A 27,598-nucleotide genomic window follows, 5' to 3' on the forward strand; every position below is an offset into this window, starting at 1 on the left:
GGGTCGAGGAAGGTCGCGGCTCGTTCAGGCGCGTTAGTCAACCTGGTGGCGCCGAAGAACCAACTGTTGGCGACCGGAGTTAGTAGTCAAGCGAGAGTCGTGTGTGGGAGCGTCGGGGCTCGGGAAAGGCAGAGAGAAAGAGAACGATAAAAACTCGGTGATTCGAGAGTGTTTGAAAACATTTTTTTCAAAAACCCCTGCATATCTGAAGACAGATATCCCTGCGGCGCGGCTGGATCCCGCGCGATCGAAAAGTGAATTTTTTTTGAAAAACAGGTGAACAGACGCGAGAGAGAGAGTAAGAATGGTTGCCAAAGACCCGAAGATGGTCACCGCGGAGTTGATGAACCCGTACGAGAAACCGCCTAGCATGTCGGTCGGCCAGACTATGAGGACCTTTCTGTACAATCGCGAGACCGGCGCGTTTATGGGCAGGACCGCCAGTAGTTGGGGTAAGCGCGGTGTTGCCAGCTGTAAAAGAATTTTTATGTATATCAGAAGAAAAGTTATGCGGTTATATTAAAATGGAGAGTTACATGGTATAGGTTTTATAATTGGTCAAAGTTTTTACCGGATACTTTGGTACCAAGTTGGTACCAAATCATGGTGTTGCATGATTTTATTGCTCCCGAGTGTACGAGGACACGCCTAAGATTGTATCTTCCTCGAGACGCGTCTGTGATGTGACTCTTTTATTTTAAATTTACCGTCGATATTTATATTTTTATTCTCGCCTGAAGAGAGAGGAGGGACCATCAGAGCTGATATAAATTTGGGAAATTTTTACACCAAAGTCGATTTAATTCATCATCATTAGAACCGTTCACCAATCATTTAATCGGCATTTATTACTTGATACCGTCTGGGAAAGGATCGATGCTAATCGCTCCAATATATATTTATAATAATCTTATAAATATTTATTTCGATGTTGCACAAAATAATCGAAAGGAATATTTCGATCTTTTAATACGATCAAAGTATTGCAAGTGTTCCTAGTTCAGGTTTCTAGCGTTTTAATATCGAAGAAAGCGTGTGTTTTGTGTATACATATATGCAGGGCGTGTCAGAAGTCGCGCACTTTCGCTATAGATTATCTCTTTTAGCGAATTTAAAATCGATCTTTTCTCGATAAAAATTTGATTACGCATCATTACGACTTTGAAGCTTTCAAGAGAAATTCAAAGATTAATTGCAAAATGATCTTATCAGCAGTGTAATTGTTGTCTTGGATAGGACTGTCGATGTTATAAGAGAAGATTATAAAAGTGCATGTGTCAAATATATCTTTAGTGTAACAATAACTTGAATTAGATGAATTCTACAATGAAATAAAAATAGTGTAAGCAAAAAATGCGTATTGCGAAAGAAAGAAGAGCTTATAAAACTTTATAAAGCTTATACAGAAATATGTACGTGTGAATATTTTCTGAAAACAATTTTTTTTTAATATATACTTATTAAATATATATATATATATTATTTTAAACTTTAAGTTTCATTTCAACTACTGAAATAATTATCAACTATCCTCTAAAGAAACTCACGCGATGATTTCATATGACTTTTCCTTTAAGTATGCAGCAAACTTTAACTTGCTTTGTTGACTCAGCTCGTGATAATTACTGAATAAGCGAGGATGTATAGGAAATATAAGTGTTGTACCATTCAGTGCTATGCAATAATATTATAAACTGAACCAAATTGATTTAAAAACGTTTTGGAGATTATAATATTATTTTTAGAATTAGCATTTTTAGATATAAATTCCTTTAATGATTAAAAAAGTTAAACGAATATATATTATTATAATACGAATTTTAAAATTTTTATACACAATTCTTTAAGAATCTTTAATGTTGTATAGTTAATAATAGAGACTTTTTAATTCCACGAATAATTAACTGCATACCATAAGAATGAAAATGTCGTCAATTTAAATTGTGATTTGATAAGTCTGAAAACGCATAGTAGAAAGTAAGCTTTGACGAATTAATGATATAGTATAAGATGCAATAGAAGAAATATTTTAGAATATATATATATATATAATAATAATTATTAAAATACGCGCAAATTCTTAAAGGTATTACATGTAAATTTTTTATCGAAGAATTATTCTAAGAAAGAAATAAGGTAATATTATGCAATCATGTATGTATAAGAAATTATTACGCTCAAGGTGATTCACTATATTCCGAGAATACCATATATCGTGTAAAAACACTCAATAATGTTATAGAAAATAGATATAATAATACTTATACAGACTATAATTCAGAAAAACTATATAATAATAATAATAAAATGCTATACTTAATATTGAAAATTGTATAATCAGACATTAACACATTTTTCAATTTTTAAAATATTAATCAATTAAAAAATTATTATTATATCCATCTAGCAAATCACGAATGAAGAATGCAAAATAAATAAATTTGATTTCAAAATACTACGAATATATTGTCACATTTACATCACCTATACTTTTATATCGTTTTTTGCCTGATAGAACAACTCATAAAATATTTAAATAAATAAAAAAATAAAAGAAACGTATCTACATCGACCGTGTACTATCCGATCGTTGTTGCATGTACTGCTATGCTGTGGCATGTCAACGATTAATCGCAGTGTTTTACTGCATGCTTATCCTTAGCACGTGATAGTGTCAATGACCAAGGTGCCTATACACTATCGCGTATCATTGATATCTGCTTCTGTTAGTTGCACGAAAACATTCATATCTTTAAATCTGCTTATGAATATTTAGATATCTGTTTGTTTAAATATTTAAGACCGAGAAACTTTGTCAAGAGCGCGGAAAAGAGTGATGTATATTATTGTTCAAGAATGGCTTACGAGAGAAAATATAAACAAAATATAAATATACATATTTATCGCTATTTTCTTTTGTAAATCACAGACGGTTGTGAAATGATTAAATGTTTAGATCTACCAAAAAATGAATATTTCCGAATAGAAAAATAAATACATATTTCCGGAAGAATGAAGAGACGAAGAAACTTATTCGCGAGCCTCAATTAATTAGAATCCATCGGCATCGTCGATCAACACCTATTGTAATTTTATTCTTTCCATCTTTATATTCCGGATGGATGTGTTTACAGAGGGCTGTAGCTATGACGACCTAACGACTACATATATTATATACACACCTTACGTCATGTAAATGCAAGCGCACGTGCGTGAACTCTTCGTAGGGTTCACACGCGATATATTCTCGAAAAGGACTGTAAAAGTTTAAAAGTTTTCGGATAAAGTATAAAGTCTTATATAAATGCTGCCTCGATACTGAAAATGAGCATATCGAGCGTACCTTGGCTTAGTATGAAATCTACACTCTTATTAATGCAACTATGCAAAAACAAAAAAGCAGGTCTTAACATATTATTTTCGCTGAAAATACTTAATGTCTGCAGTTAAAGTGTTTCATCGAATAAATAAAGAAAAGCACTAATTACATAGCAATTCGCAACATTGAATAGTAAATTTATCTGTCATATTTTTCGTGTTTTTCAGCAAAAAGGAAGACTTGCAATGTCGATTCGCGAGATTATTCGATTTAATTGGCTCAGAAGCCTACATATGTAGTGTGGAAATTTCACAGTAATTTCAATAAAAGTATAAAAGTGGCTAAGCTCCGAAAAACACTTCGAGTGATGTATAATTAACCTTGACATATAGAATCAATGTGAGATATTATTTTTTTTCTATGCATTTCGCTTTCATTATCTTAAATTCCTTGATCCAGATTTTTTCTCACTTCTCAGAGGTGTGTCTTATATATTTTTTCCTCATTTTTAAGAGTTACTTTTTTATATATTTTTTTATCTTAAGATTTCTTTACAGATTTGTCACGATTCTTCCCGCTAGATTACATATCTGTAATGCAACGTAATCTTTCGATAATATTCCGTAATAATTACGCGACTCCGCGTATCCGCAGAGTAAAACAAATTTTTTTTAATAAAATAAATAAATAAAAATAAAAAAAAATTAAAAAAAATAAAACGGTAAAGCGAGAAAGGCAGATGGAAGTGCGATACATATGTAAGAGTTGAAAAAAGACGGAAGCGCGTTTGATTCGCGGTGCATACAACGGGTTTGCCCGTTGCTGAATGGCAATTGTTAAACTTCCTTTAGCGCAAACGTGTATAACGAGGTCAATTGGCGTTAAACGGCGGCATTACAGCATTACGTAACTTAGGGCCATTCCGAAGGGTATAATACACCCACGCGACCGTATGCCGTTGTCTTTCGTTCTGTCACAATCACCTGGGATCGTCCGAATCGCGGAGGGAGAGAAGCTGCGTCTCTGTTAATTATACCGTCGAAAAAAATCCGACGAATCACCCGAATCGGATTGTTAAAAATTATCAAGAATTATTCAAGAATTTTGTCTCGTTCGTTCCTTCCAATTCAGGAAGCCCGAAACTTGCCAAGTAGCAAACTGACGTCATTAAACGTCAAAATGATGTACGTTTGCTACCTGGATTTATTCTTTTGTCTTCTTTAAATAGACGATTTGCATGAAATATCGTTGTATAAATGTCAAAGAATTTTTTTGATCAGTTATATTTCCAATCTTCTTTTCGTGAGAGAGAGAATACAATTTTACAGCGACTGGGAAAGAGATCAGGATTGATCTCTGCCAAAAAAAAAACGTATATGTTATGCATCTACATGTTATATCATTTTTATATTTTTCACTGATCACGAGTGTTAAGCAATGTATTATGAAATTTGCTGTCACTCTGTGATAGGGTCAATATTATTGTTGCATTGCGATAATATAAGTCGAATTCTACGCATATGCATATTAAGATTTCGCTTATCGCGTTTCTCTCGCAAATGAGCTGTAATAAGACGAGACGGATTCGTAGTTAAGCAATAATATGCTGTTGTAACGTGATAATGATAATAGCTAGATACAGTTCTCATAGTCGCTTCTTCGTAAAGATAAGACACGCAGAAAAAGTCGAGAAATAAATTAGATTTGAATTATTATAATACGTTCGATTCTATTTTGACTAATATTATTAAACTGTATAAGAGACTTCATGATTTAAACAACATTTTTATTAAATAAAAAAAATTGGATTATAGCAATATGATTTTACTTAAAGTCTCATAATTAATGTGTAAAAATAAAAGGAAAATAAAAGATTATTTTCTTTAATATTTCATTTATCAATTTTGTATTTAAGAAAGAAGTTATTTTTCTTAATACTTTATTTATTAATTTTATGATATATTTAGAAAGAAATAAAAATTTAACCAAAGTCTTTGATATCAAGCTATTTTTTTAATACAAAAAATATACGAAAATATATATTTATTGTAATATTTTCTTAAAAATAGAAAGACATGAACTTTTTCGAGTTATTTGGTATACGCGACTCTTCCTCCGTTATTTGGTGTTTTTTAGATAATCAAAATCGCGAAATGTTTACGGGCTGACATTAAGATTCTCATTTTTCATCATTATCATTTCCAAGACGTCGAGCCGACGTATATAATTATTATCAATACTTTTCCGGAAGACATATACTTATCATCGATGTACATATCTTATAAACATATATTCAAATATCTCGAATTCTCTTGTAGAAAATATTTGAGAATATATCAGATTCAATCACATGTTTCTTCACATACATAATCAGCGCTTGTAATTGAATTGCGCTTTTGATCTTCTTTTAAATTAAAATCCGCGGTCAACACAATTAACTTATGAGATGATGCGTATGAGATATATATGAGAGCTTCCTCTACGCACGACTGCAGATTCTTCATAGAGCAAATTATGACTGAAGCTGCTCTATGACGTTCGGTAACAAGACGAGTCGATGCGATTTGAAGGAAGATTGTAATTTTAAAGGAAGATCTTATGTATCGTCAATCTAACTTTTACGTCATTTTATTTACAGGTAAAATTGGACTTTTTTACCTGATATTTTACGGCGTCCTGGCAGCTCTCGTCGCCATTTGTTTTTGGGCATTCTTTCAAACGCTCGATCCAAGGATACCAAGGTGGCAGCTCGAGAGATCCATTATTGGAACAAATCCAGGTAACTTATTTCTATTTTTTTTAATAAAATAGATCTTCTTTGAAGTTATACATCTGCAAAATATTCATGTAAAATATCTGTAGAATATCCACGTGACTCATATGTTGATTTTTTGATACATCAAAAATTAATTTTTTCAAAAGTGTTGTCAATCTTGAGGTATAAATATAAAATATTATGTATAAATGTAAAATATAAAATATTATGTTTCGCAGGATTAGGATTTAGGCCGATGCCACCGACAGAAAATGTGGAGAGCACCTTGATCTGGTACAGAGGCACCGATAGCGAAAACTTCAAACACTGGATTGATTCACTACAAGACTTTCTCAAAGGTAGTACAAGGAAGAATTCATTATTCGACGTCAAATATTGATTAAAAAACAAATGTCTGCAATTAATTTCTAATTTTTAGATTAAACACAGTTTCAGCATCTCTTGTAATATCTTCTGTCTTTATTATTTCAGATTATATAACACCTGGATCTGTTCTTGGTCTCGGCGCTAACATTAACAAGTGCGATTACAATCAACCACCGCCTCCCGGGAAAGTTTGCGATGTCGATGTGAAAAACTGGCATCCCTGCACCAAAGAGAACAAATATAACTATCACAAGTCCGCTCCCTGCATCTTCCTCAAGCTGAACAAGGTATCAACCTAGTTACTTATATGATATATACCTTTTTAATGTGGAGATCAACGACATATACATTTTTCATGACACTTCTCTACTTGTCAGATTTATGGCTGGAGACCAGACTTTTACAACGACACTGAAAACTTGCCGGGGAAGATGCCGCTTGATCTCAAGGAACACATCGCGAGTCTGAAAGGCAACAATTCCCTCCAGCTGAACACTATTTGGGTATCCTGCGAGGGTGAGAACCCTGCCGATCAGGAAAATGTCGGACCGATCAACTATCTTCCGCGACACGGTTTCCCCGGTTATTTTTATCCCTACGAAAACTCCGAGGGTTACTTGAGCCCGTTGGTCGCGGTGCACTTTGTCAGACCGCGAAGTGAGTATCAACGTAAAAAAAAAAAAAAAAGAAAAAGAAAAAAAATAGAATTACATAATATACATCTTTCACTTTCAGCTGGAATCCTGATAAACGTGGAGTGCAAAGCATGGGCGAAGAATATCAAGCACAGTCGTAACGACAAGATCGGCGCGGTTCATTTCGAGCTGATGGTAGATTAACGAAATCTGGAAGTGTCGGTCTTCGGCTGCTCGCGCGGTCTCCTATTAAATCAACGAGCGTCCCCGAGGCTCTCGAGATGGCCGAGTTAAGCGAATTTTCATCTTCCAAATAATAACGAAATTGCGAGGCGAGCGAAACATCCCTTCGGGGCCGACCTTCTCTCTGGAGGAGAACCATATTGATCAAGTACAAAACCGAGAGGCCCTTTTTCTTTCGCCCTCTGTGCAATCGACGACGCGAAAACTTTGGGAACGAGTGAAATAAAAAGAATGGAGAGCAATGAATGGAATCTCAAAGATTTATATCTGTATCGCGTGCCTTCCTTCGCTCGTAGGCGCAATTTGTTTGTAAAAAAACTGATCAATTTTCATAATAGAATGTAAAAGAATCTCACATACACACACATTTGGAGGAGTATCATTTAAAATACTCATATATACATATATATTATTAGCTGGATAGATTTTTTATAATCGATCGTACGATTTTGAAGACTTTCAAATGACAGTAGAAATTAAATGTGTACTCAGGTGATGTTTTTTTATCTCACATTGGAAAATGCCAGTAGGTTTGTCAAGTAGAAAATAAGAGCCGCAAAGTGAAAGATATATAAGCTCTTTCTAATAATGAGTCTGAAACAAAAATTGCAACTGTATCAATTATAATAATGTCTAAGCCTTTCCTCAACTGTATTAATATTGCAAAATCTGGTAAATTGCTAAGAGAATTTAAAGATTTTTATACATTGATGTCATATCACATATGCTATTATATAGCATATAATAGTAAAAATAAATTTTAATGATAAAATATAACGTGAAAAGTATAAATTAAGACAGGACACTAATATATTGCATTTTTATCTCCTTGAATAAAATTTCAAAATTGGAATATATATACTAATCGTATTATAAAAATTATTCTAGAGATAAGATAATTTTCTTTTCCTTTTCAAGAGAACAAGAGATAGTGTTCATATATTTGAAATGTATAGAAATTAGAGACATAATAATTGTATATGTTGTTTTACTTGATTTAAAGATATTAATATCAGTTTGATTTTTCTTTTTTCTTTATAATTTGCACGTGAAAGCATTTTTTTAAGAAACGGCAGTTAAAAGTTTCAATTTTCTCTCGGTGCAATTTATGTATATAGAGCAATTAGGCCATAATTAAATTGTTTAAATTATTCGAACGCAGTTTTTAGCCAAAAAACGAATTTTCTATTTCGATAAGGATTCTAAATTCTTTCTCGTCTTTTCATAAAATCTCTTCTCGATTTCACTAAAATTTCGCTAAAAACTCGACACACAATCATCTTAAATATAGATAAAGATAATTTATATTTGATATTATAAAAGAGATATTTTCATTGAAAAACAAAGTTCTCGCAGAATTGTAGAAAGAAAACATATTTATTGCTTAGCAGAAAATAACAGAGTAGACTAATAAGATTTTTTACTCTATGCTGAATATGAATATAACAATTTTTTTGTGATAAAATGCGGACTATCGATTATTCAAACATTTTTGCACACGCTATCTTTTATATCCTTGTTATTTTCTTAACCCATTGGCTGCAATAAAATATTCAACAAATGAAATATATGAAGATGCATTACAATTGTACTGTACAATATAGATAAAAGCAAACCTGTGTTAATACTAATGTTAAAAATCTGGAAATATTAAAACTAGAAAAAAACATGAAAAAGGATAATTTTTCATATCGTGGCGCACTGATGTACCCTCAAAATTTTATGTGTAAAGAGTTCCACATCCAGGAAGGTACACCAGAATATAGGACAATATACATATATATATGTGTGCCTAAAAATAATTAATATTGTGCATAATAATAATAGATCATTGCATATATCTAGAGTTTAAATAAATTTGTTTAATATCGCGAAAATCTCTGAGTGAGAAATATATATCTGAAAGAAGAGTATTATATATATTCTTGTATACTCTTAATTTACTTATATGATTTAATATACAGAATAGGTTAGAGAAAGAAAAAAAGAAAAAGAGAGAAAGGAGAGAGAAAGAGAAAGAGAGAGAGAGAGAGAGGAGCCAAGAAGCAGGAGAATAAATTGACACAATTATACATAATCGCAACGAATAAATTAAGAATATGATAAGAATGCGATGTTCACTCTTGTTTAAAAAAAAAAAAAAAAAACAGTTTGTACTTGTATGTTGGACTATTTTTCATGATTGTCATTTATTTAAAAAAAATAATTACTATATGTGGAGCGCGATATATTATTTCATTCTGTACAATTACACCTATATCTTAATAAGTACCACAACGTTTTGTTTAAATTATTGAATTATTCATTCAATATACATTGATGATTCGAGCGTATATATACTTTGTTCAACTAGGCTGGAGATATACATATAAATAATTCAAGACAATAATATGAGAATAAGAGATATACTGAATATTCCTAAAATAAGTACAATTAATTGTGTTTATCTTCAAAACGCAATTTTTTAATAGAAGAATTAGTTATATTTATTTATATGTTTTTAAATGATTCAGAAAGTTTTCATTTTGTTTTAAACTTGATCATTAAATTATTTTACGTAAAATACTTAGATCAGTAAAAATTTAAATCTTTTGAAATATTCACATTTTTACGGTTGTAATTCTAAATATATTTGAATCTTTAGATCACATTATACTCTTTAATTACTGAGTTCCTTAAATCAATAATCTATTTGATACCTATCTAATCTTAATCCACTTTCAAATCTTTCAATTTTTATATTTAAAAACAATAAATATTTTAGAATTATATATTTCAATTATGAAACGAAATTGATTGAGAAATGAAAATTAATTTTTCAGGTTTAAAACTTTCATATTGAAAACTTTCTCGTAAACGCTAAAAATTCTAAACATTTTTGTTGAGCAAAAGAACATATTCTATATATTTCGAACAAATTCTATATATCTCCCATTATCATTCTTTATATGTACATACATATCTGTAAATTACAACAAGAGGCAACTCTTCTTGTTTGTCAGAACAATTGATGATCCTATTAAGATTAAGGCTGGAAATTAAATTTAAATTCCAATTGATTAATTATACTTACGATATCTAAAAAAAATAACAAATTTAAGTTTGTTCTCTGTAGCTGCACATCTTGCACACTTTTTCCTCTCCGCTACGTAAAGAACTTTTATTGATTTACTAATTTTTTTCTAGGCGCAAGCAATCGGCCGTCATCAAAGATCCGGTAGGCCCTTAGGATCCTTTTGTTTTATGCGTCTCGAAAAATTTCCTAATCGCGCGGAAACGCTGCGTGAAATAACGATGCGCCAAGAATAACAACGATCTAGAAGATCGCGACGTGCGATTATTCGTCGACCATCAGTTCAAAGTGTACCGCACCCTTCTTTTCGGTTCTAAACGTGCTATATTTGATGTTCTTTGCCCATGCCCGACACTCGACATTGATGATTTGGTTCCCTGTAAAAACAATTCAATTTAGATAATTTTATCACTTTTAAATATATATTTTGAACCGGCAAATTCTCTTTTCTCCATCGATTCAGGTATTTCTTCTTAATACAGGAATATTTTAAAGTCTTAATATCCAGAAGGAAGCACAAGTAACAAAACAATCTCTGCAATTGTTAAAATTTTATAAAATAAATACAAAGATATATTGAAAGCTAATAAAAAAAATCATGAATTTTTAAAAACCGGCTATCAATTTGTTTTTCACTACAAGAATGCAACATTAATTCACAATTAACTTACATAAGTTTAAGTCACTAAATCATGATAATACCTGATATTCTATTACTTCACAATAAAGATCATAAAGCAGATTACAATAAAATTAATTGCAGAGCACACATAATTTATACATGAATAGCATATAAAAAAATTTGTAACATATTATTACATCTTTTATCATATGATGTCGTTTCACAGATATCTGAAAAGGATATAAGGTTTACGAGAGATTGTTAATATAGGATGGATTGAATTAAACCATGTGTGCAACTTTGAACAGGCTTGTTGACCGATGCCACCTTTCGATGACCGATATCATACTGCAACACACCGGCTTTTACCGGTTTCATCTGGAGTGCGTCATTTGCTTATACGACTCGTACATGAACCGGTCAATGATGGTGGATGGAGGAAGGTGAATTCAAAAAAGTGCATATATTTTAAAAGTTGCGTTTATATCGGAAGAAACGCGCGAAAACTTTAGCTGTGGTTGCAAATTTTCGATGATATACTTATTCAACGCTACAAATAATATGGTAGAGAAAAAATCATTGCATTTAGTTGCTTTTTCGAGGAGAGATAAAATTATCGATAAAACTTATAAATACTTACTTTATAATATATTGTTTACGACCTGAGAGAAAATTTTTTAAAAAAGTGTAGTTTAAAACTACAAGTTTGTTCTTCTGCGGATGCAAATATTTTCACTTTCTATTCTCATAATTTTTTTCGATGCAATTTGTAAAACGTCCAATGTCAAATTAGCGATCAAGAATTAATTTGACTGACGAGAAAGATTACGTGTTGCAAATTTAAAATTAATTGTTGTTAACTTACTTTTTGGTCGACGGAACTGGACGGCGACGACTGGGCTTAAGTATCCAGGTGCGTTCTCGTATGGATAATAGAATCCTGGGAAGCCATGTCCCTTAGGATAATATTTCAATTCGCCGATACTTTCCGCATCATGAGGATTATCCCCTTTGCAGGATACCCATACGGTATTTAACTGCAAATGTAAAAGAAATATCAACTGTATATTACGCGAGATACATTGATCTCTTATATACAAAATTCTAAAATAAAAGTATAATTAAACTTTTCGTCTCAATTTCTGAGTTTGTTTTTTTTTTCCTTTAAATTTTACGTGTGACAAGTAAGAAATATGGTATATGTAATTATTTTTAATAGCACTTTTTAAAGTAAATTATTGGATATATATACATTAGAATTTTCTGCAAAAATTGAGTTTTGTCTTAAGTTAATATTCTTTTGTTTCATGATATTCTGTATACTAAAGGACAGTTCATTATATATACTTGCATAAATTTTCGCTGATTTGCAGCATTTAAATTTAAAACATGCTGTTACAGCTTATGGAATTCAGTACAAATTGATAATATTTTAAACATGAGTTGCTATTATATCGCATAACATTACAGACTATTATCGAATAAAAGGTAATAATGATCTTTGAGTTCTTGAATTCTATTCGCAAACCATTCTATTCGATCAAACCATTTCTTTACGTAAACGCAGTTACATAAAACCGCATGAGCAATTGAGACGCATCGTTTACCATTCTTATCCATGTTTGCCCATAAAATAAACAGATAACGCGCTTATTATAAAGACTAATCGATAGCAATTACGGTATAGAGATAAAAATGTGCGGTATCGTTTTTTATTGAATACTTCTGTCAGTTGAATATTCTCTGTTGTCGAGAATAAAAATAAGAAACAATTTGAAATAAAATAAAATATATATAAAACCTTCTTTCCTGCTTAATAATTCTGAATCTTTTCAAACCTCGCAAGTCCAATGTCAAATTAGCGATCAACAATTAATTTGACTGACGAGAAATATTATGTATTGCAAATTTAAAATTAAATGCTGAAGTTTCTTTTCAAATTCATTTTTTTTTAAATTTTTATCTGACTGATATAACTGACTGACCGACTAACTAACCCATGAAGCGTCGACTGACTTTATATACTGGACTAGCTCCTCTGGCATTTCGGCCGGCAGATTTTGCGTGTCGTTGTAGAACTCGGGAATCCATCCGTATATCTGAAAGAAAATGTTTGGAAAAAATTTTTTAAAAGTCTCACGATCAAAATGAAACAAAAGAAAAATACAAAATTAATTAAAAAGCGCATCTATTAATGTTTACATATAATCATAAAATAAATTGCAATTTTAATAAATTTTTCTATATATTATTTTCTTTTAAATATATTATATATATATAATATATTATATATATATATATAATATATTATATATATATAATATATAAAATATATATATAATATATATATAATATAAATATAATATATATATATGTATATTAATATAAATAAATATATATATATATTAAAAAATAATATATATATTTAAAAAAATAAAAGAATATGCAAAATTATAAGTAATTATCCGTAATTGTCTCAAGATATTTAATTGGGGAGATATTGATAAATGCTCCCGGCAATTATATGGCGATTAGAAAAACATCTCATCTTAAAATTGAGATAAATGGATAGATATATGCAACGATATGGTCGAACAAAAGTATCAATATTCTTACCCTATTAAGTTTGATAAAGATGCAAGGTGCCGAGTTGTTGAAACCGTATTGCTGATTTGGTGAACAGGGTCCCCAGTTGTTGACATCGACCGCACATACATTTCCAGTCTTCGGTGGCATTGTGTAGTTACAGATCTGCTGGTTTCTACCGCTGTTTGGCAGATGCGCCGGATTGATGTAATCTATCGTAATCGAGCATAGACACGGTTGGATTATGCCTTAATTTATTTCGAGATATGGAATTTTCGATGATATTTTTAACGAATAAATGTGAGGAGAGCCCTATAATTAAAGAATAATTCGAATTTTATCCTTTTAGATTTAAGGAAAACACTGTGAAGATGACTTTTTTGACACATGTGTTTAGTGTTACTTTTTTTTTCTCGACCAGAGGTCGATGATTGATTTTCGCGCGTTAATGAGACTCATTAAAGAGTTAATGGCACCGTTCGTATTAATAATGAATGCCTGGTTTATTACTCACGTTCCAAAAATGTGTCTAGGAGCCCTGTCCACTTCAGTATCTCGGTCTCATTCGACGCGTTATACCAAATGAGCGATCTCTCATCCGCGTTCTCCGAAATCGGTCGGAAGCCCAAGCCTGGTGATCGCAAAACAAAATGCAATCAAAAAGTTTCAACAAATTAAAATCACGTAAAATCTCATTGCTGCATTTGTGCATTATAAATGATTATCTGAATAAATAAAATCTATATTTCTGCAACAGAATTCAGCTAAAGATTGTACGACTTTAATCACAAAATCAAGTACTTTTACTGTTGACATTTTTAATTGATTAATTAATTATTATTTATTATTTGTTATTAATTTATTTATCATATTTTCATTTATAGTTTAAGCTTGTGACACGTTTATGTAACGTGTGACACCATCACATGCAAGCGTTGTCACAAAGAGCTGCGATAAGATGTAATTTTATTTTATAACATAAAAGTTTTTTCAAGAAAAAATGTAAAAAAGTTTAATGTTTCTTTGTACATTTTATTAGTTCTCATAAAAAAATATCGTATATTTTTCAATAGATGTATATATTTATATGCAAGTGTATATCTCTTTAAATAAAAAATATACATTAAATATATGTTTAATTTAATGTATATTTTATATATATAAAATTATACCTACCTTGCGTCAATGTTAAAGTCTCGAAAAATAATATTCTATCCAGCGCAGCAGAGAAAAGAAAAAAATTCTTTCAAACGTGTCTTTGACACGTGTTTTTAGAAATAATGATATCAAAATTGTGATACACAATCATATTGTTTCGTGATGTAATGTTTTCAATACGCGTTTTTAAAGCTGATATATACTTTCGTATAGTCAAAAGCCTACCTGGATTGGTGCCTATAAGGCTGCTGCTTAGGATCCACTTAGGTTTCTCGTCGCTCAACGTGGCGAGCATGCCTTTCATGCAAATGCTGAAGAGTAACGCCAGTCCGACGTAGAAGGAACAATAGAAGACAACAGTTATGCCTGAAGAGAAGAAAGAGAAAAAAATGCGCGATAAAAAAGATTGTCAATCTATTTCTCGTATCCTGCACATTGCAAGGAAATAACATTCTCCATTATATCATACTGCATTCCTTTTCACCCAAAAGTGTTTAAAATAGCTTAAAATAAATATTAAGATAAACGGTGAGAGTTTAAGAGCTTTAATTTTTTAAATTATCAAGAGCCTTTATTTCTATTAATTAAAATAAATATATTTCGACAGTGATAAATTCAACAATATTTTTTAGACAAGAGAAGAGAGAGATGTGCAAGATTCTATCTCCTTGATCAAATTTTTGGACGATTTCTTCGCGATTTCATGAAGAAGTGAAAGAAGAGGAGGGGAAGAACAGAAGAATTCTCTCCATCGCGCTATTTATATACTTTCTCGCCATTGACGTATATTTTCCGCGCGTGATCCAAATATTCATCGCGCACGTAGGAGAGCCATGAAGCATGAAGGGAGTTTCGCGAGAGCATCATCTTTTCCGACGTCCTTTTTTTTTTAAACCCGCCACTCGACGTCGATCGGCACCGCCAGTCCACTTCGGTCCACTTATGCAACCGCGAAAACTTTCATCATTTCGTCGATCGAACGGAAAATATTTAAAGCATAGGGCGCTCTGCCAACGCGCAGCTCTAAATATAGATCCTTTTTCAAAAGCAGCCGAGAGTCGCAAGAAGATGAAGATGGGCGGCCAACTATGCCGAGCCACGTTGCAATTAATAACTTGGGGGAAAAATGCGAATATCAATCTCGAAGATTGGGATCTTTGTGGATTTGGACACTTCTACGTTTGAATATCTCGTATTTATGCGTGCAGACGTTTATTCATTATTTGATATTAGATAGTTTATTTTATCTTTTGCTTGAAAAAAATGTTTTAAAGAAAAAATCTAAGAAAAGCGGATGCAGCTGCGAAATGATATTGCAAAACTGTCTGCCTTTCCTCTTTCTCAATATTGGATTAATAATATATTCCTTTTTTTTACTTTCTTCCACATGTTTGACATTTTGATCAATGATTTTCGTCGAGTGAATTTTTTCTGAATTTTAATTATAGTTTAAGCAGTCAACTTTTTTTCGTAGCTTTTAATAAAAATTACAATTTTTTTAAACTGAACGATCGAATCCTAATTTATTTTTAGATTAAAAAAGATTGATAACAATCAGCCCATAATTTTCAAGAAAAATATATATAAAGATCGAGAAATGCATGATTTTACAGAAGAGCATTTTAACGATTTTTAAATTCTTTATATATTCAACATTTTCTTGAGACACTGAAACACATTCAAAAATTATTCTATGTAGTTCAAAATGTTCAAGAAATTATTTACTGTTTTTTTAAATAAAAAATAAAAAATATTAAATATTTTAGTCAAATGCAACCGTCTCTTTAAATCACATACAATTGCTGAATAAATAGCCTTTATCTATAGAATTTTAATATGAATGAATAGAAAGAACGAATGGAAATCTTATCGCTCTTATAAACTCCCCAGTTATCTATCCAGCGAAAAAGAGGCTGAACAAAGATATTTACATATTGGTTTTGTTCAATTATACGCATTCGGAGATGATCGGATAAGCGTTCAAAATAGCCGGCGCCACGCAAGTCACGATAATTCCGCTCGTGACGAGTTTTAATTTAACGATCGTAATAATAGACATAACAGAAAATAACATTTGTACAACATTGGCTGCTGCAAGATGCTGCAAATATTCGCACTTGTCATTAACGATTCGCAAAATCCCGCGCTGAAGATACGAGCCTCGAGAACAATATTCAGGAAGAGGATGAAAAGCTGTCTACAGTGTTTGCTGTTATCTAAATAAAATTATATAGATGATCATCTAGATGAAATTTTGGCGTTATCTTATCTTTATATAGATAATAAAAATATGTACTATCTATATCTTAGATGAAAAAAGTGTTATCTTTACTAAATTATCTAGAATAATGTTCAGATAATTTGGTTTAGAGTCATAGCACATAAAAGTACTTAAGTAGTAGAACTTAAGCAGTAAGCTTAAACCTTACAAATAAAAGTATGAATATATTTTTATATCTCTTTCATAATTTACATTTTTTTTATAACTGTGTTTACATAAGCAATCTTAAAAATAATATTATCTGGAAGTTATCTAGATAAATCGCCATATAATTTTATCTTTTATCTAAATATGTTTAAAACAAAATTATCTTCATCTTATTTAAGATGAATTTACATATTTTCATCTCATCTTTATCTAGCTAATTTTAAAATCATCTAAGCACAACACTGGCTGTCTATAATACTTTTATTCTTCTTTTCTTATTTCTATTATTTTATCTTTTCTTATTTATTCATAATTAATTAATTATACAAATTATTCGTAGGTCCCTCCCTGAGGGAGGGGATCAGGATAAAAGAATGCTCCCTTAATTGATATTTAGGCGATTAAGTGCGGTATCTGTCATTATGACTGTGAAATTGAAGCAGCTTTCATAAGCATACGCTTATCTGGCTATTCTCTTATCATATCTCCTGTCGACGTTAAGGGCTTTAATTTAGATTTCTCGAATCGTTCGTGATAACTTCTCTCTCCTTTATATCTCTTTTAATTATTCGCATCCGCATTATAAATAAGTATTAAGACACGTCAGACGTCAACAGCAATTTAACGATTAAATTACGTAACAATCGAACAATTTTGTTGAATATCTCGATTTTAACATCTCGGTTGCTTATCTTTTCATAAGAGAGCAGAAGAGATAAAAGTAATACACTAGATGCTTTAAAATGACGTAAGAATTGAATATTGTTGCAGTAAACAAGAGCTATCATTCTTCTTCGTTTTCTCAATTGCTATAATTTTCTATTAATTTATTCTATTATTTCAACTACTGATTCCTCGACAAATGTTTCAAGCTCTATGGAATACAATTAAATATTTGTTGTATAACATGTTAAGAGATATTATTTACATGATATTAACATTATGATATGCAAATCTTGAATCAAATATTATCAGACAGATATTTTTAAAAGTCCTTGTGTTCTCGAAGATAAAGTCTTTGACAAAAAGATTCTTAAGCCTTCCGCTTTAAAGTTATTTATTTTGAAGCTTTCTGTTTTCAAATGAAATTATGACCTGTAAATTAAGTGTAAAAAAATACTTAGTAAATAAAAATAAATAATGCTTGTCGAATAAGAGAGAGGCTGAGGAGGCTTTTAAAGGATTAAGCACAAACCTCTCTCTATATCTCGAGAAACCTAAATAAGCTAATCTCCTCTCCCTGTTAGCGTAACATATGTGGTAAACGAATCACGACCTTCATTCTTTCCCCAACTCGTCGATTCTGTAAAGTGGACCGGTTTTAAACGGGCGCGAAGTGAATGTGAGCCTTCTATTCATCACGATCTGGTGTACGCAGACACCAGGCAGTTCTACGGCCACCAGGGATATCGACGGATAGCGAAACGATCGTTAGTACGTAATACATAAATATATTGGAGAACATATATCGTGAAACAGAGAATTACACACTCGAGGATGACGCGATAACGTCACAGACGAATTTACATGCGTGATAATGCACACGTGATCCGCCGAGTCTTATCACTATCCGGTTGTTGATCCACTCGCGGAAACGACGAATCGCATCCTCGTTTCTCTCTCTCGCGATGATGATTCGCGAGAATCAGGAAATCGCGCCGCAGACATCGGTGCGCCTCGCAAGAGTCAGCTGATACCGGGATTTCGGGGATCGCGAGCTGAGCAAATAACATTCTTGCCATGACAATCGAAAATAATATTTATTTTTGTCATAATAATAAAAAAAAAACAACGAAGAGAGTTCAATTGAAGTCGCTCATCCTCCCTCACCTTGTTTTCTCATGCTCGATTGTGAACATTTTAAGCGGAAAATCATGTAAATTCATGCGTTACAACTCGGACAAAAATAGTCATTTTGACGTTTAAAATAAAGCAGATTTTTTTTTTTTTATGTACCAATGCACAAGTTTGATAACGAATTAATAAGAAAACTCTCTCTTTCTCTCGTTTAATTAATAAATAGTTGTAAATCCTGATCAACTATCTAAATGTAGGACCAAAAGCACGACATTACATAATACATAAAAAAATAGAATAAATAGAATTTTCGATTGTTATTTCGGAATTTCGGAGAATAAATTCGATGAAAATGGAATTTTATCAATGTGAAAAAATTTATATGATATCTTTACGACATCTTAATTCAATAAAAAAAAATAAAAACTCAAACTCCCAAAACTTCATATTTTCACGCTATAAAAATAAAACCTCGTGTAACTCTTCAGACATTTTACAGATGTTTAATCCTGTTTCGTGTGCAGACTTCATTGCGTTTGTGGTACGCGATAAAAAGATTCAAGTTGGACAGTTATCGGCGGTAAAAAGCATCGGGAAAATGAAAAACCGCGACTTAAATTATTCCGCTCGTTCGGTTCAGCACTTGCACTGAAGATATGGACCGAGAATATGAAGTCTTCACGGAGTAGGAAATATTTGCACGCGCGAATTCTTTCAGAGACGTTTTTGTTTCTCATTTTCTTTTCTCTTCAACTCTATCCCGAGCTGCAACGGCTTCGCGGTGATTTATTATGCCACGCCACGATTTCCATCGCATCAAGTCGTCAAGTTATTTCAGCGAAACGTCATTCCTTTTTTTTTGTTTCCTCCTTTTATAAACTTCGCTCACTTCTCATTGGTCGCACGGGAATTTAGCGACACCGAAGCCGCGTGAGAATTGATTTGATTAGCGTGAAAATTCGCACCCGGAACGAAGTTTGTACACGTGACTTCACGTCTTGTTGCATATCCGCTTTACGTAAATTCACAAAGAAATAGAATATATAAAAATCAAATATGCTTGTGGACTCAAATATTTATAGAAATTAAATATTCTAGTAATAATTTGCTTTATATCACGTAATTATTATTCAATTAATTAATTATTACAAATAGGAAAGGTAAATCTCCCTTTTTTATATTCGATAATTTTCAAGATTGGTCAACAATTTCATAATATTCGTCATTGGAGCATCATAAAATTTTAGGTATGAAAAAAAGGCTCGTTTGACGTGAAACACCTGTTGTCGTTGACCTCTTAGACCTTCTTCGCGCGCTAAATAATATATTTCACGTGGCAAATAATAAGGATCGAATAGAGTCAGAAACTTGAAAAGAAACTTGAAAAGAAATTGGAAGCTTGACACATTATATATTCATATCGAAATTCATTTACTCGAATGAGTGAGATATCTCGCTTTATGAGGAAGGAATCTCGCAAACTTATATATATAGTGAATAAAAAACGGATGTCGATAGTTATCGACTGGCTGATTACGTATTCGGTCGAATAAAAAAAAAAAAAAACACGTGTACCTCTCGTGAACTACCAGTCATTCGCAGCTGGATTTCTTGCAGGAGGAAAAGAATATCGTGCATGCGAATATGATGACGTCAAGTCGGTGAAAAAAGAAGATGATATTCGTGATAACGCGTTCGAATTACCTCGTCAGCGGTATCTTATCGCGTTCCTTGGAAAATGACATTTTCCTAAGACGTATTGCTGATGACATTGACGACGTCCCGTATCTTGTAAATCATAGACGTTATTATATTGTTATTGTATTGTTATTTATAATTGTTTCGAGAAAATAAAATGTTTCGTGCCGCTCTTTCGCGAAAGATTTTTAGATATAATTAATTTTTTTTATTTTTTACAGAGAAAAGAGTGCTTATATTTTTTTAATAGCTTGTCAAATTATAAAATATGTTTCATTTTTTACTATCGTTTACAAGTTTTAAACGCGATTTATAGAAAAGATGAAATTCGATTTCTCGAAGAACATTACAATTATAGTATCGAAATCTTATGTAAATTAATATCCCAATATATCATGTATAAATACAAAAAAAATGACAGAATCGAAAAATGCTGTCCAATTTTGCATCCAATAAAATTATTCATAAGATAGTTTATGCTTTTCATTAAAAAGGTTTGATTTCTACTGCGAGATTAATTAAACATGAGACGCACGAGTCGCATTAATTAATATCATTATGATTCTTATGTTTGAAATCAATTCAACGAATAAAACAACGGAATACGAATAACATTCTAGGCATTTTTCGATGATAGTTTATACAAAATGCATCGCGATTAATGTTTCTTTGATCCAAAGATGCGTTTATATTCACGGTTTCACCGATGTGTGTTCCATTGCGTAACATTGCCAAAGAAAACATGTTCGGAATCGATATTAGACGCTCGAGAATGACAAGATTTTTCGAGGCCACGATTCACTTGAAACCAGCACAATCGATTCCTTCTTCGAACGAGATAATTAAAACATCGTAGTAACTCACGTTAAAAAAGACGTTTATATTAATGCAAATAAATTACAATATTCATTTATTCTAATCATAATATGATTTAATGCAGTACTGAGCATTAAATGAGATATATTCATCTGACAAAATATCTGGTTAAGAGAAAGATTTTCAATTGTTAAACTGGAGCAAAATGTTACAAGATTTTTTAGCCGGATTTATTTTAACCCTTTCGAACTTTGAGTTATACATATTTTTCCGAAAGAATATGCTAATCCACAATTCATTAGCGTACTCTCGAAAGCAATTCATCTTTATAAGATGCATCTGGGCGCCTTTGGATATATTATTTTTAGCAATTTGGCATGTTTGCAATAACATTTTCGCATTTGAAATGTTGCCCTAACGAGAACGATCAGTCAACATCTCTAAACCATTCTAATATTTTTCAAATGTTATTTCATAGCTAATAAGTGTCAGTTTCATTGATATAAAGTCACATGTCTTTCTTTTTTTATCTATTAAGCAAATTTTATCGTTGATTATAAGAGCTTTTCTTTCAGTAATAATTCTAATTTGGGAAACAAAGAACAATTAAAGGAAATTCAGGATACGATGGATGAGGCTGCACATCATATTAAAAATTGAAGAAAGATTGAGAGGAAAATTTTTCAAGACGACATTAAAAACATGTACGAAGAAGACTATGACAAACTTTTTGCAAACCGAAATAAGTCTTGTCAAATCGTTAATTATATCGAAAATAAAGTGCAGAAAAATTTTAAATTTAAAAATCTTTTCTATATTAAAAGGACGGTGGATCTGTAATAAATACGTCTTACAATTCGTATTGACGTTATTAAAGAGAACATAAGGAAAACCGATAATTATTATTGGCGGGAAAAGTTTTGTCTCTCTTGACAAAAAATAAGATAAAAAATAAATAAATTTCTAAAAGAATAAATTTCTAGGAAAAATAAATTCCTAAAAAAAGCTAAATAAATTCCTTTATTCCTCCTCCTTATGAAGATCGCTTCGAATACTCTACATGCATCACGAAATGTTTTGCTCGTATAAAAAAGAAGAAAAAAGAAAGCAAAACATATCTCTCGACATCTGCGCGACGTCGATACGCGCGCGTGTATATATCGATATACGAGTATAAGCTCGCACATGTTCTACCCTTATAATAAAGCTATTGACGATCCCATCTCGAAGAAGGAAAGGCGACATGTTCCAGAAGTGTCCCTTCGCTGTGTTACTATTACCATCGCCGATACTTATTTCCGGTCCTCTCTTTCTCTCTTTCTCTCTCACTCCTTCTTTCTCTCTCACCAAACCGCTGCCAAAACACGAGGCTCAGGGTCGGCTGTTTCTAAGCAGTCGCCAAAAAGTCTACGTAAGACATCCTCTCTCGCACATGTGCACGCCAGCCAATGTTGGGCTCACCCACTTAATAACCCTTTATTTCATTACGTTAATCGAATAAAACTCGAGCGTGTGTAATCGATGTTGCAATATTGATGAAATTAATTATCGTTTGTCAAATTGTCTGATTAATCGTATTTACTTTCAACCGGAATGTGATAAGAATATTGATTGTGCTGAACTTTCTCTTCTTTTTACACACACTCTCTCTTTTTCTCTTTTATAATATATAATATAATGATATTACATTCTCTTTTTGTTAACAAATTAATTGGAACATCTCTCGATCACTCGCTCTGAGATCTAGTTTCCTGTGATAACGATAACGCCGCGATACGATAATACGTTTACTACTCCGGTTTGTGCTTTTATATTACTTTTGAGCATCGCGAGCATTTTTAGTCATAAAGTCAGTAACTTATGTGAAAATCTATAATAAATCTTGATTAAGAAATTATTTAATGTAGAAACGTTTACTAGCGAATATCTAATTTATCATTTAATCATCTATCTAATCTAAATTTAATCATAATAATAATTTAGTCATCATAATAATTTAATCATAATTTAATCTAATTCATTGAGATAATATAGAGATTTATAAATATATAAACATTTTAAAAAACAATCCAATATTTTTTAAATATATATGGATATGAATACGCGCGCTTTCATGTACACGATAAATTGTTTTTAATATTTTTGCAATTGAATAGATCATATTTGCGTTAAATATTCGAGACCTAGATATATTTTCTATCTATCTATCTAATGCGAAAAAAAACCGACTTCGTTTCGCGGTTGACATTACTCGCGGTTTTCATGTCAAGGAAAAGAAACTCAATAACAAGAACGCGATTTACGAAATAGTTGTGCGTGTGTTTGTGCAAATATGTGTGTACATTTAATCAATCACTCGTATCGTAAATATTTTGAAAATATCAACTTAGGAGGCAGCAAATTATTCTGCGTATGTACATGTCTGATAGAATATAATAAAGCGGAATTATATTATCATATATATTAACAATCTGTATATCGCGAAATATGAGATTAATAATATTAATTTTATTTTTAGAATTTACTAAAGTAATCGTATTAAACCAAACTTGCCTCGGCATTGTGCTATAAAAGTACCGTTACATTCTCGATTGAATCACTATACCTTCTGTGAGAGAGATGTATCAAATGAAAAATTTGAGAAATAATATGTCTCTTATAATAAAGAAGCAGCAGTGCTTTTAATAATTTGGTACAGGCAGGAATATGTAATCATTATCTTTTTTTTTCTTCTATTTAATTTATCTCTTATAAAGAACTATTCAATTTAAATATTGTGAATGTATGTATATTAGTGCTTTAATTTTAAATTTAAATCTGGTTGCTGATCAACAGAACTTTTTTTGTTATTAAAATATTTTAAGTTATAAAAATTCTCGAAGTTTTAACACGGAAACGTAAACCAATAATGTTAGTTGCACATGGTTACGCAAGAAGAAAAGAAGAATCACTAATAAAAGCAATTCTATTCTACATTTCATATGAAAACATTATTATGATATAAGGATATATATATATCTCTGAAGAAAACAATATTCAATAATAATCTTAAAAAACCACTCACATGAGAGACAATCGCTTTTCCCATATTTTAAGATATAGATATAGCCTGTTTATTCCTTACATTTATTTTTAACATATCTATTTGAAAAAGAATTTGTCCTATTTATGTCATGTTTTCAAGATAAAAGCTCTACATATCAATAATAGCAATCCAAGGTTCAAAGTTCTCAAAAATTTTCCTATTTTCTGTAAAACAATTGATTCAGAGAGCGCAAGTATTGGAACAGCGAAGGAACAGATACTAGATCATCACCAAAAATATAATTCAAGAGTTGCACTAAATTTTTTTTAGAAATCTCATAACTTCCTAAAATTTTTTCCTCTCCTCCGCAATACTAATATTAATCCATCGTTAAAAAAAAAAAATAAGAGAATGGTACAAGAACAGCATTTCCAGAAGCTCCTTCCTCGATGATGACCGATTAAAATTCATCAGTCAAAGCGTTCGAGTGGACACTCAGGGTCCACCCGAAAATACACGAAAAAAAAAAAGGACGACTTACCCCATTTCTTCGGCGGGTGACCGCAGTAAGTCCTTTCCTGCGGATTGTAGATGCCGTCGCGAAATATCTTCCAGCGCGTTCTGGTATCAGGTACTCGCATGTAATCGAACTCGTAGGTACCATTTTGCACTTGCTTGCCGCGCACACTCATCGTGGCGACCGTTATCGGCTGCTCTTTGGTCGACAGGTAGATAGGTCGAAGTGCTAGGCAGGGTCACCAGGTCGGTCCCTCTCTCTCTCTCTCTCTCTCTCTCTCTTCAACCTTCACGCGCCGGCCAACTTGTGAGGACTGATACGCGAGATGATAGCGAGGTGAAACGCAACGCGAACCCGCACCGGGCTCCGCACTTCGCCTGAACCGGCCTAAACTGGGAGAGCTCGCTCGCGGCTAGCGATATACGTAGGTAGGTAGCGAGCTGAGCTGAGTAGAGGCTGCCCTCGTAGAGGGGCAAGTCGATTCCGACGCTGCTCGCCGATCTCTGGCCTGCTCGGTCTGTCTTCGGAGAGCTTATATGTACACTTTTAGCGCGGCGAAACTTGACTTTGCGCTGCCGGGACGAAAGGATGTCGACGTTGTCATCATCTAGGGATAGAAACAGTCGTTTGTAAGGCAAACTTCTCTTCAGCTGTGTGTGGCGACTTTTTTCTCTTCATTAATTTCAAAGAACGCGATGAGAGATCACGCTTTTATCAAGTCGAAATAATAAGATGTAATATCGATTAAAAGAGACTGATCTGTTTAAGTATAATTAATTATTAATGATATATCTTGTAATTAAATCAAAAAGTCTTTGAACTTCTAATCTCACGAGCAAGAATAGCCACTTGGATTTTCAATTAGACTTTAATCTTTAATTTCGAAATTATAATTTCTTCGATTATTAATTTTATAGGGAAAATATTAGTATGATTATCGCATAAAATACACACTTTAATCGATCTCATTCGCGACAGAGAATTTGGGACAGAATTCTATTTATAATTTTATGCGTGACGTCTATTCTGATGCATGTACTATATATATATTCTATTTGTATGTATGTGTATTCTGATTCTTAAAAAATTGTCTTATATTACATATAACCAGCAATGGAATCTGCTATTGATGCGATTTTGTAATATGGCTCATTTGTCAACATGTGATATACAAATATATCAGATTATATTAATGGCACATTCTTTGATTAATCTGGAATCGATTTACAAAAATAATTTTTTAAACGTCAATAGTTTTTTTCATGTAATTATTAGTCGACGAGTCTTTTCATAAACTTAATAAACTTCTTTTAAATTCAAATAAATAACAGAAAATCGTACTCTTTTTATTTTAATTTTTAGTAGGCTTTATTTTTGACAAAATTTGAATTTAAGTTTTAATTACAAAAATATGTAATGTTGAAGATAGAGGCAAATCGTGAAAAATGATGCTCTTTCACGGTATTTTTCTAGAGAAAATATCAATGTTCAAGACACTCTGTATATGATAGACATATGGTTTCTCACTCTTTTATCAGAAACACATTCTTTTTATATTGATCTTGGGTAAATAGCTAATAAGATAGAGGAATTGTTACGTTTAAATTCTACAGCCTTTTCTACGATCCGCGTATATTTGCACGTTTAATATTCGTTCAATCGTGTATCCATTATTATGTAAAGCGTATTTTAATTTTTGGCAAAAGAATAAAGAGCGTCTGATTCTCTATTCTCTAATATTAAAAATCAAACTTTTGCATTTTAGTCCTCATTATAACTCTCAAATATAGACATTATTCAAAGAAAATCATACACATACAATATTTATTTTAGTATTAGTGTCACACATACGCACACACACACACATACATAAGCACACATACATAACCACACATATTACACTCATATATGAATATGATAAATTTTACCGGTTTATCTTAATAATTCACAAAATAAAATAATAATAAGACAATACATGCTTAATAAACCTTACAATATATATATGTTCGAATTATGAAACGAAGACTTACAAAATTGTACGAAGACGAAGATTCGCAGGACACAGAGTAGCATATTTTTCGGATTCTTCAGATCGATTGAGCTGTCGAAATTCTCCCGTTTTCCAGATATCCGGAAGGACGAAAAGAGCCTCTCACCAGTGTTGAATCGCGCTTTAGAATTAATATTTTCGATGCAAAAAGAGAGAAGAGAGAGAGCGACGCGAACTCGACTCCGGCGATTCAGGCGGCAAACTGCGAGTCTATCGAAGTCTATCGAAAAGCGATATATCGATTCTCGAGATATATCGAGGCGAGATCGATCGCACAAGTACGCCGCGTCATTTGAACGCGGAAATAAAATCCGAAATATTTAAGGCTCGAAATTAGCTGGAAATTATAGAAAACAAAATGACTTAATTATAAACTAATATTAATTAATTTTTGATATATAAAATTTTCCATAATATCGCGAAAAGGATATATTTCGAAAAAATCTACTTGTCACTATATTTACTAGTGATACCATGGAAACGAAAATG

At 31.9% G+C, this 27,598-nt stretch overlaps 3 protein-coding genes across 4 annotated transcripts; 1 reads left to right on the forward strand and 2 right to left on the reverse strand.

Annotated features, from left to right (window-relative positions):
- Positions 1–19: 19 nt before the first annotated feature.
- On the forward strand, positions 20–8,590 carry LOC145937374 (sodium/potassium-transporting ATPase subunit beta-2). The gene is made up of 6 exons (XM_083040391.1): positions 20–452; positions 5,958–6,098; positions 6,314–6,433; positions 6,567–6,748; positions 6,839–7,118; positions 7,197–8,590. Exons 1-6 carry the CDS (start codon positions 305–307, stop codon positions 7,298–7,300), a joined length of 975 nt encoding a protein of 324 aa, XP_082896517.1. The 5' UTR covers positions 20–304; the 3' UTR covers positions 7,301–8,590.
- Positions 3,728–25,461, reverse strand: LOC145937373 (sodium/potassium-transporting ATPase subunit beta-2-like). Of its 2 annotated transcripts, none has more exons than XM_083040390.1 (7): positions 25,084–25,461; positions 15,004–15,144; positions 14,135–14,251; positions 13,651–13,832; positions 13,032–13,133; positions 11,900–12,071; positions 3,728–6,151 (listed from the first exon to the last, which is right to left on the reverse strand). In XM_083040390.1, exons 1-7 carry the CDS (start codon positions 25,232–25,234, stop codon positions 6,144–6,146), a joined length of 873 nt encoding a protein of 290 aa, XP_082896516.1. In that variant the 5' UTR covers positions 25,235–25,461; the 3' UTR covers positions 3,728–6,143. The 2 variants fall into 2 exon arrangements, with proteins under 2 accessions (XP_082896516.1, XP_082896515.1); XM_083040389.1 differs by lacking the exon at positions 3,728–6,151 and adding an exon at positions 8,698–10,789 and having other exon boundaries at positions 25,084–25,450.
- LOC145937377 (uncharacterized) lies at positions 25,341–27,597 on the reverse strand. Its single transcript, XM_083040394.1, has 2 exons — positions 27,090–27,597; positions 25,341–25,666 (listed from the first exon to the last, which is right to left on the reverse strand). The coding sequence occupies exons 1-2, from the start codon at positions 27,130–27,132 to the stop codon at positions 25,341–25,343; spliced, it is 369 nt and encodes a 122-aa protein (XP_082896520.1). The 5' UTR covers positions 27,133–27,597.
- Between the last annotated feature and the right edge of the window lies 1 nt (position 27,598).

Source organism: Prenolepis imparis, unplaced genomic scaffold (assembly GCF_030444845.1).
Source record: "Prenolepis imparis isolate NDT839.2.m4 unplaced genomic scaffold, iyPreImpa1.0 SCAF_6, whole genome shotgun sequence".
NCBI lineage: Eukaryota > Metazoa > Arthropoda > Insecta > Hymenoptera > Formicidae > Prenolepis > Prenolepis imparis.

What these genes read in the sequence shown, in the direction of transcription:
- LOC145937373 (XM_083040389.1), bottom strand. Translation starts at nt 25,234, where the DNA reads ATGAGTGTGCGCGGCAAGCAAGTGCAAAATGGTACCTACGAGTTCGAT. An exon ending in TCTTTATCAAACTTAATAGG is followed by an intron (nt 13,134 to 13,650) that starts GTAAGAATATTG and finishes ATTTTCTTTCAG; the next exon opens with ATATACGGATGGATTCCCGA. An exon ending in AGTCAGTCGACGCTTCATGG is followed by an intron (nt 12,072 to 13,031) that starts GTTAGTTAGTCG and finishes TTACATTTGCAG; the next exon opens with TTAAATACCGTATGGGTATC.
- LOC145937377 (XM_083040394.1), bottom strand. Translation starts at nt 27,132, where the DNA reads ATGCTACTCTGTGTCCTGCGAATCTTCGTCTTCGTACAATTTT. An exon ending in CTTCGTCTTCGTACAATTTT is followed by an intron (nt 25,667 to 27,089) that starts GTAAGTCTTCGT and finishes TTCTATCCCTAG; the next exon opens with ATGATGACAACGTCGACATC.
- LOC145937374 (XM_083040391.1), top strand. Translation starts at nt 305, where the DNA reads ATGGTTGCCAAAGACCCGAAGATGGTCACCGCGGAGTTGATGAACCCG. An exon ending in CAGGACCGCCAGTAGTTGGG is followed by an intron (nt 453 to 5,957) that starts GTAAGCGCGGTG and finishes TTTTATTTACAG; the next exon opens with GTAAAATTGGACTTTTTTAC. An exon ending in ACTACAAGACTTTCTCAAAG is followed by an intron (nt 6,434 to 6,566) that starts GTAGTACAAGGA and finishes TTATTATTTCAG; the next exon opens with ATTATATAACACCTGGATCT.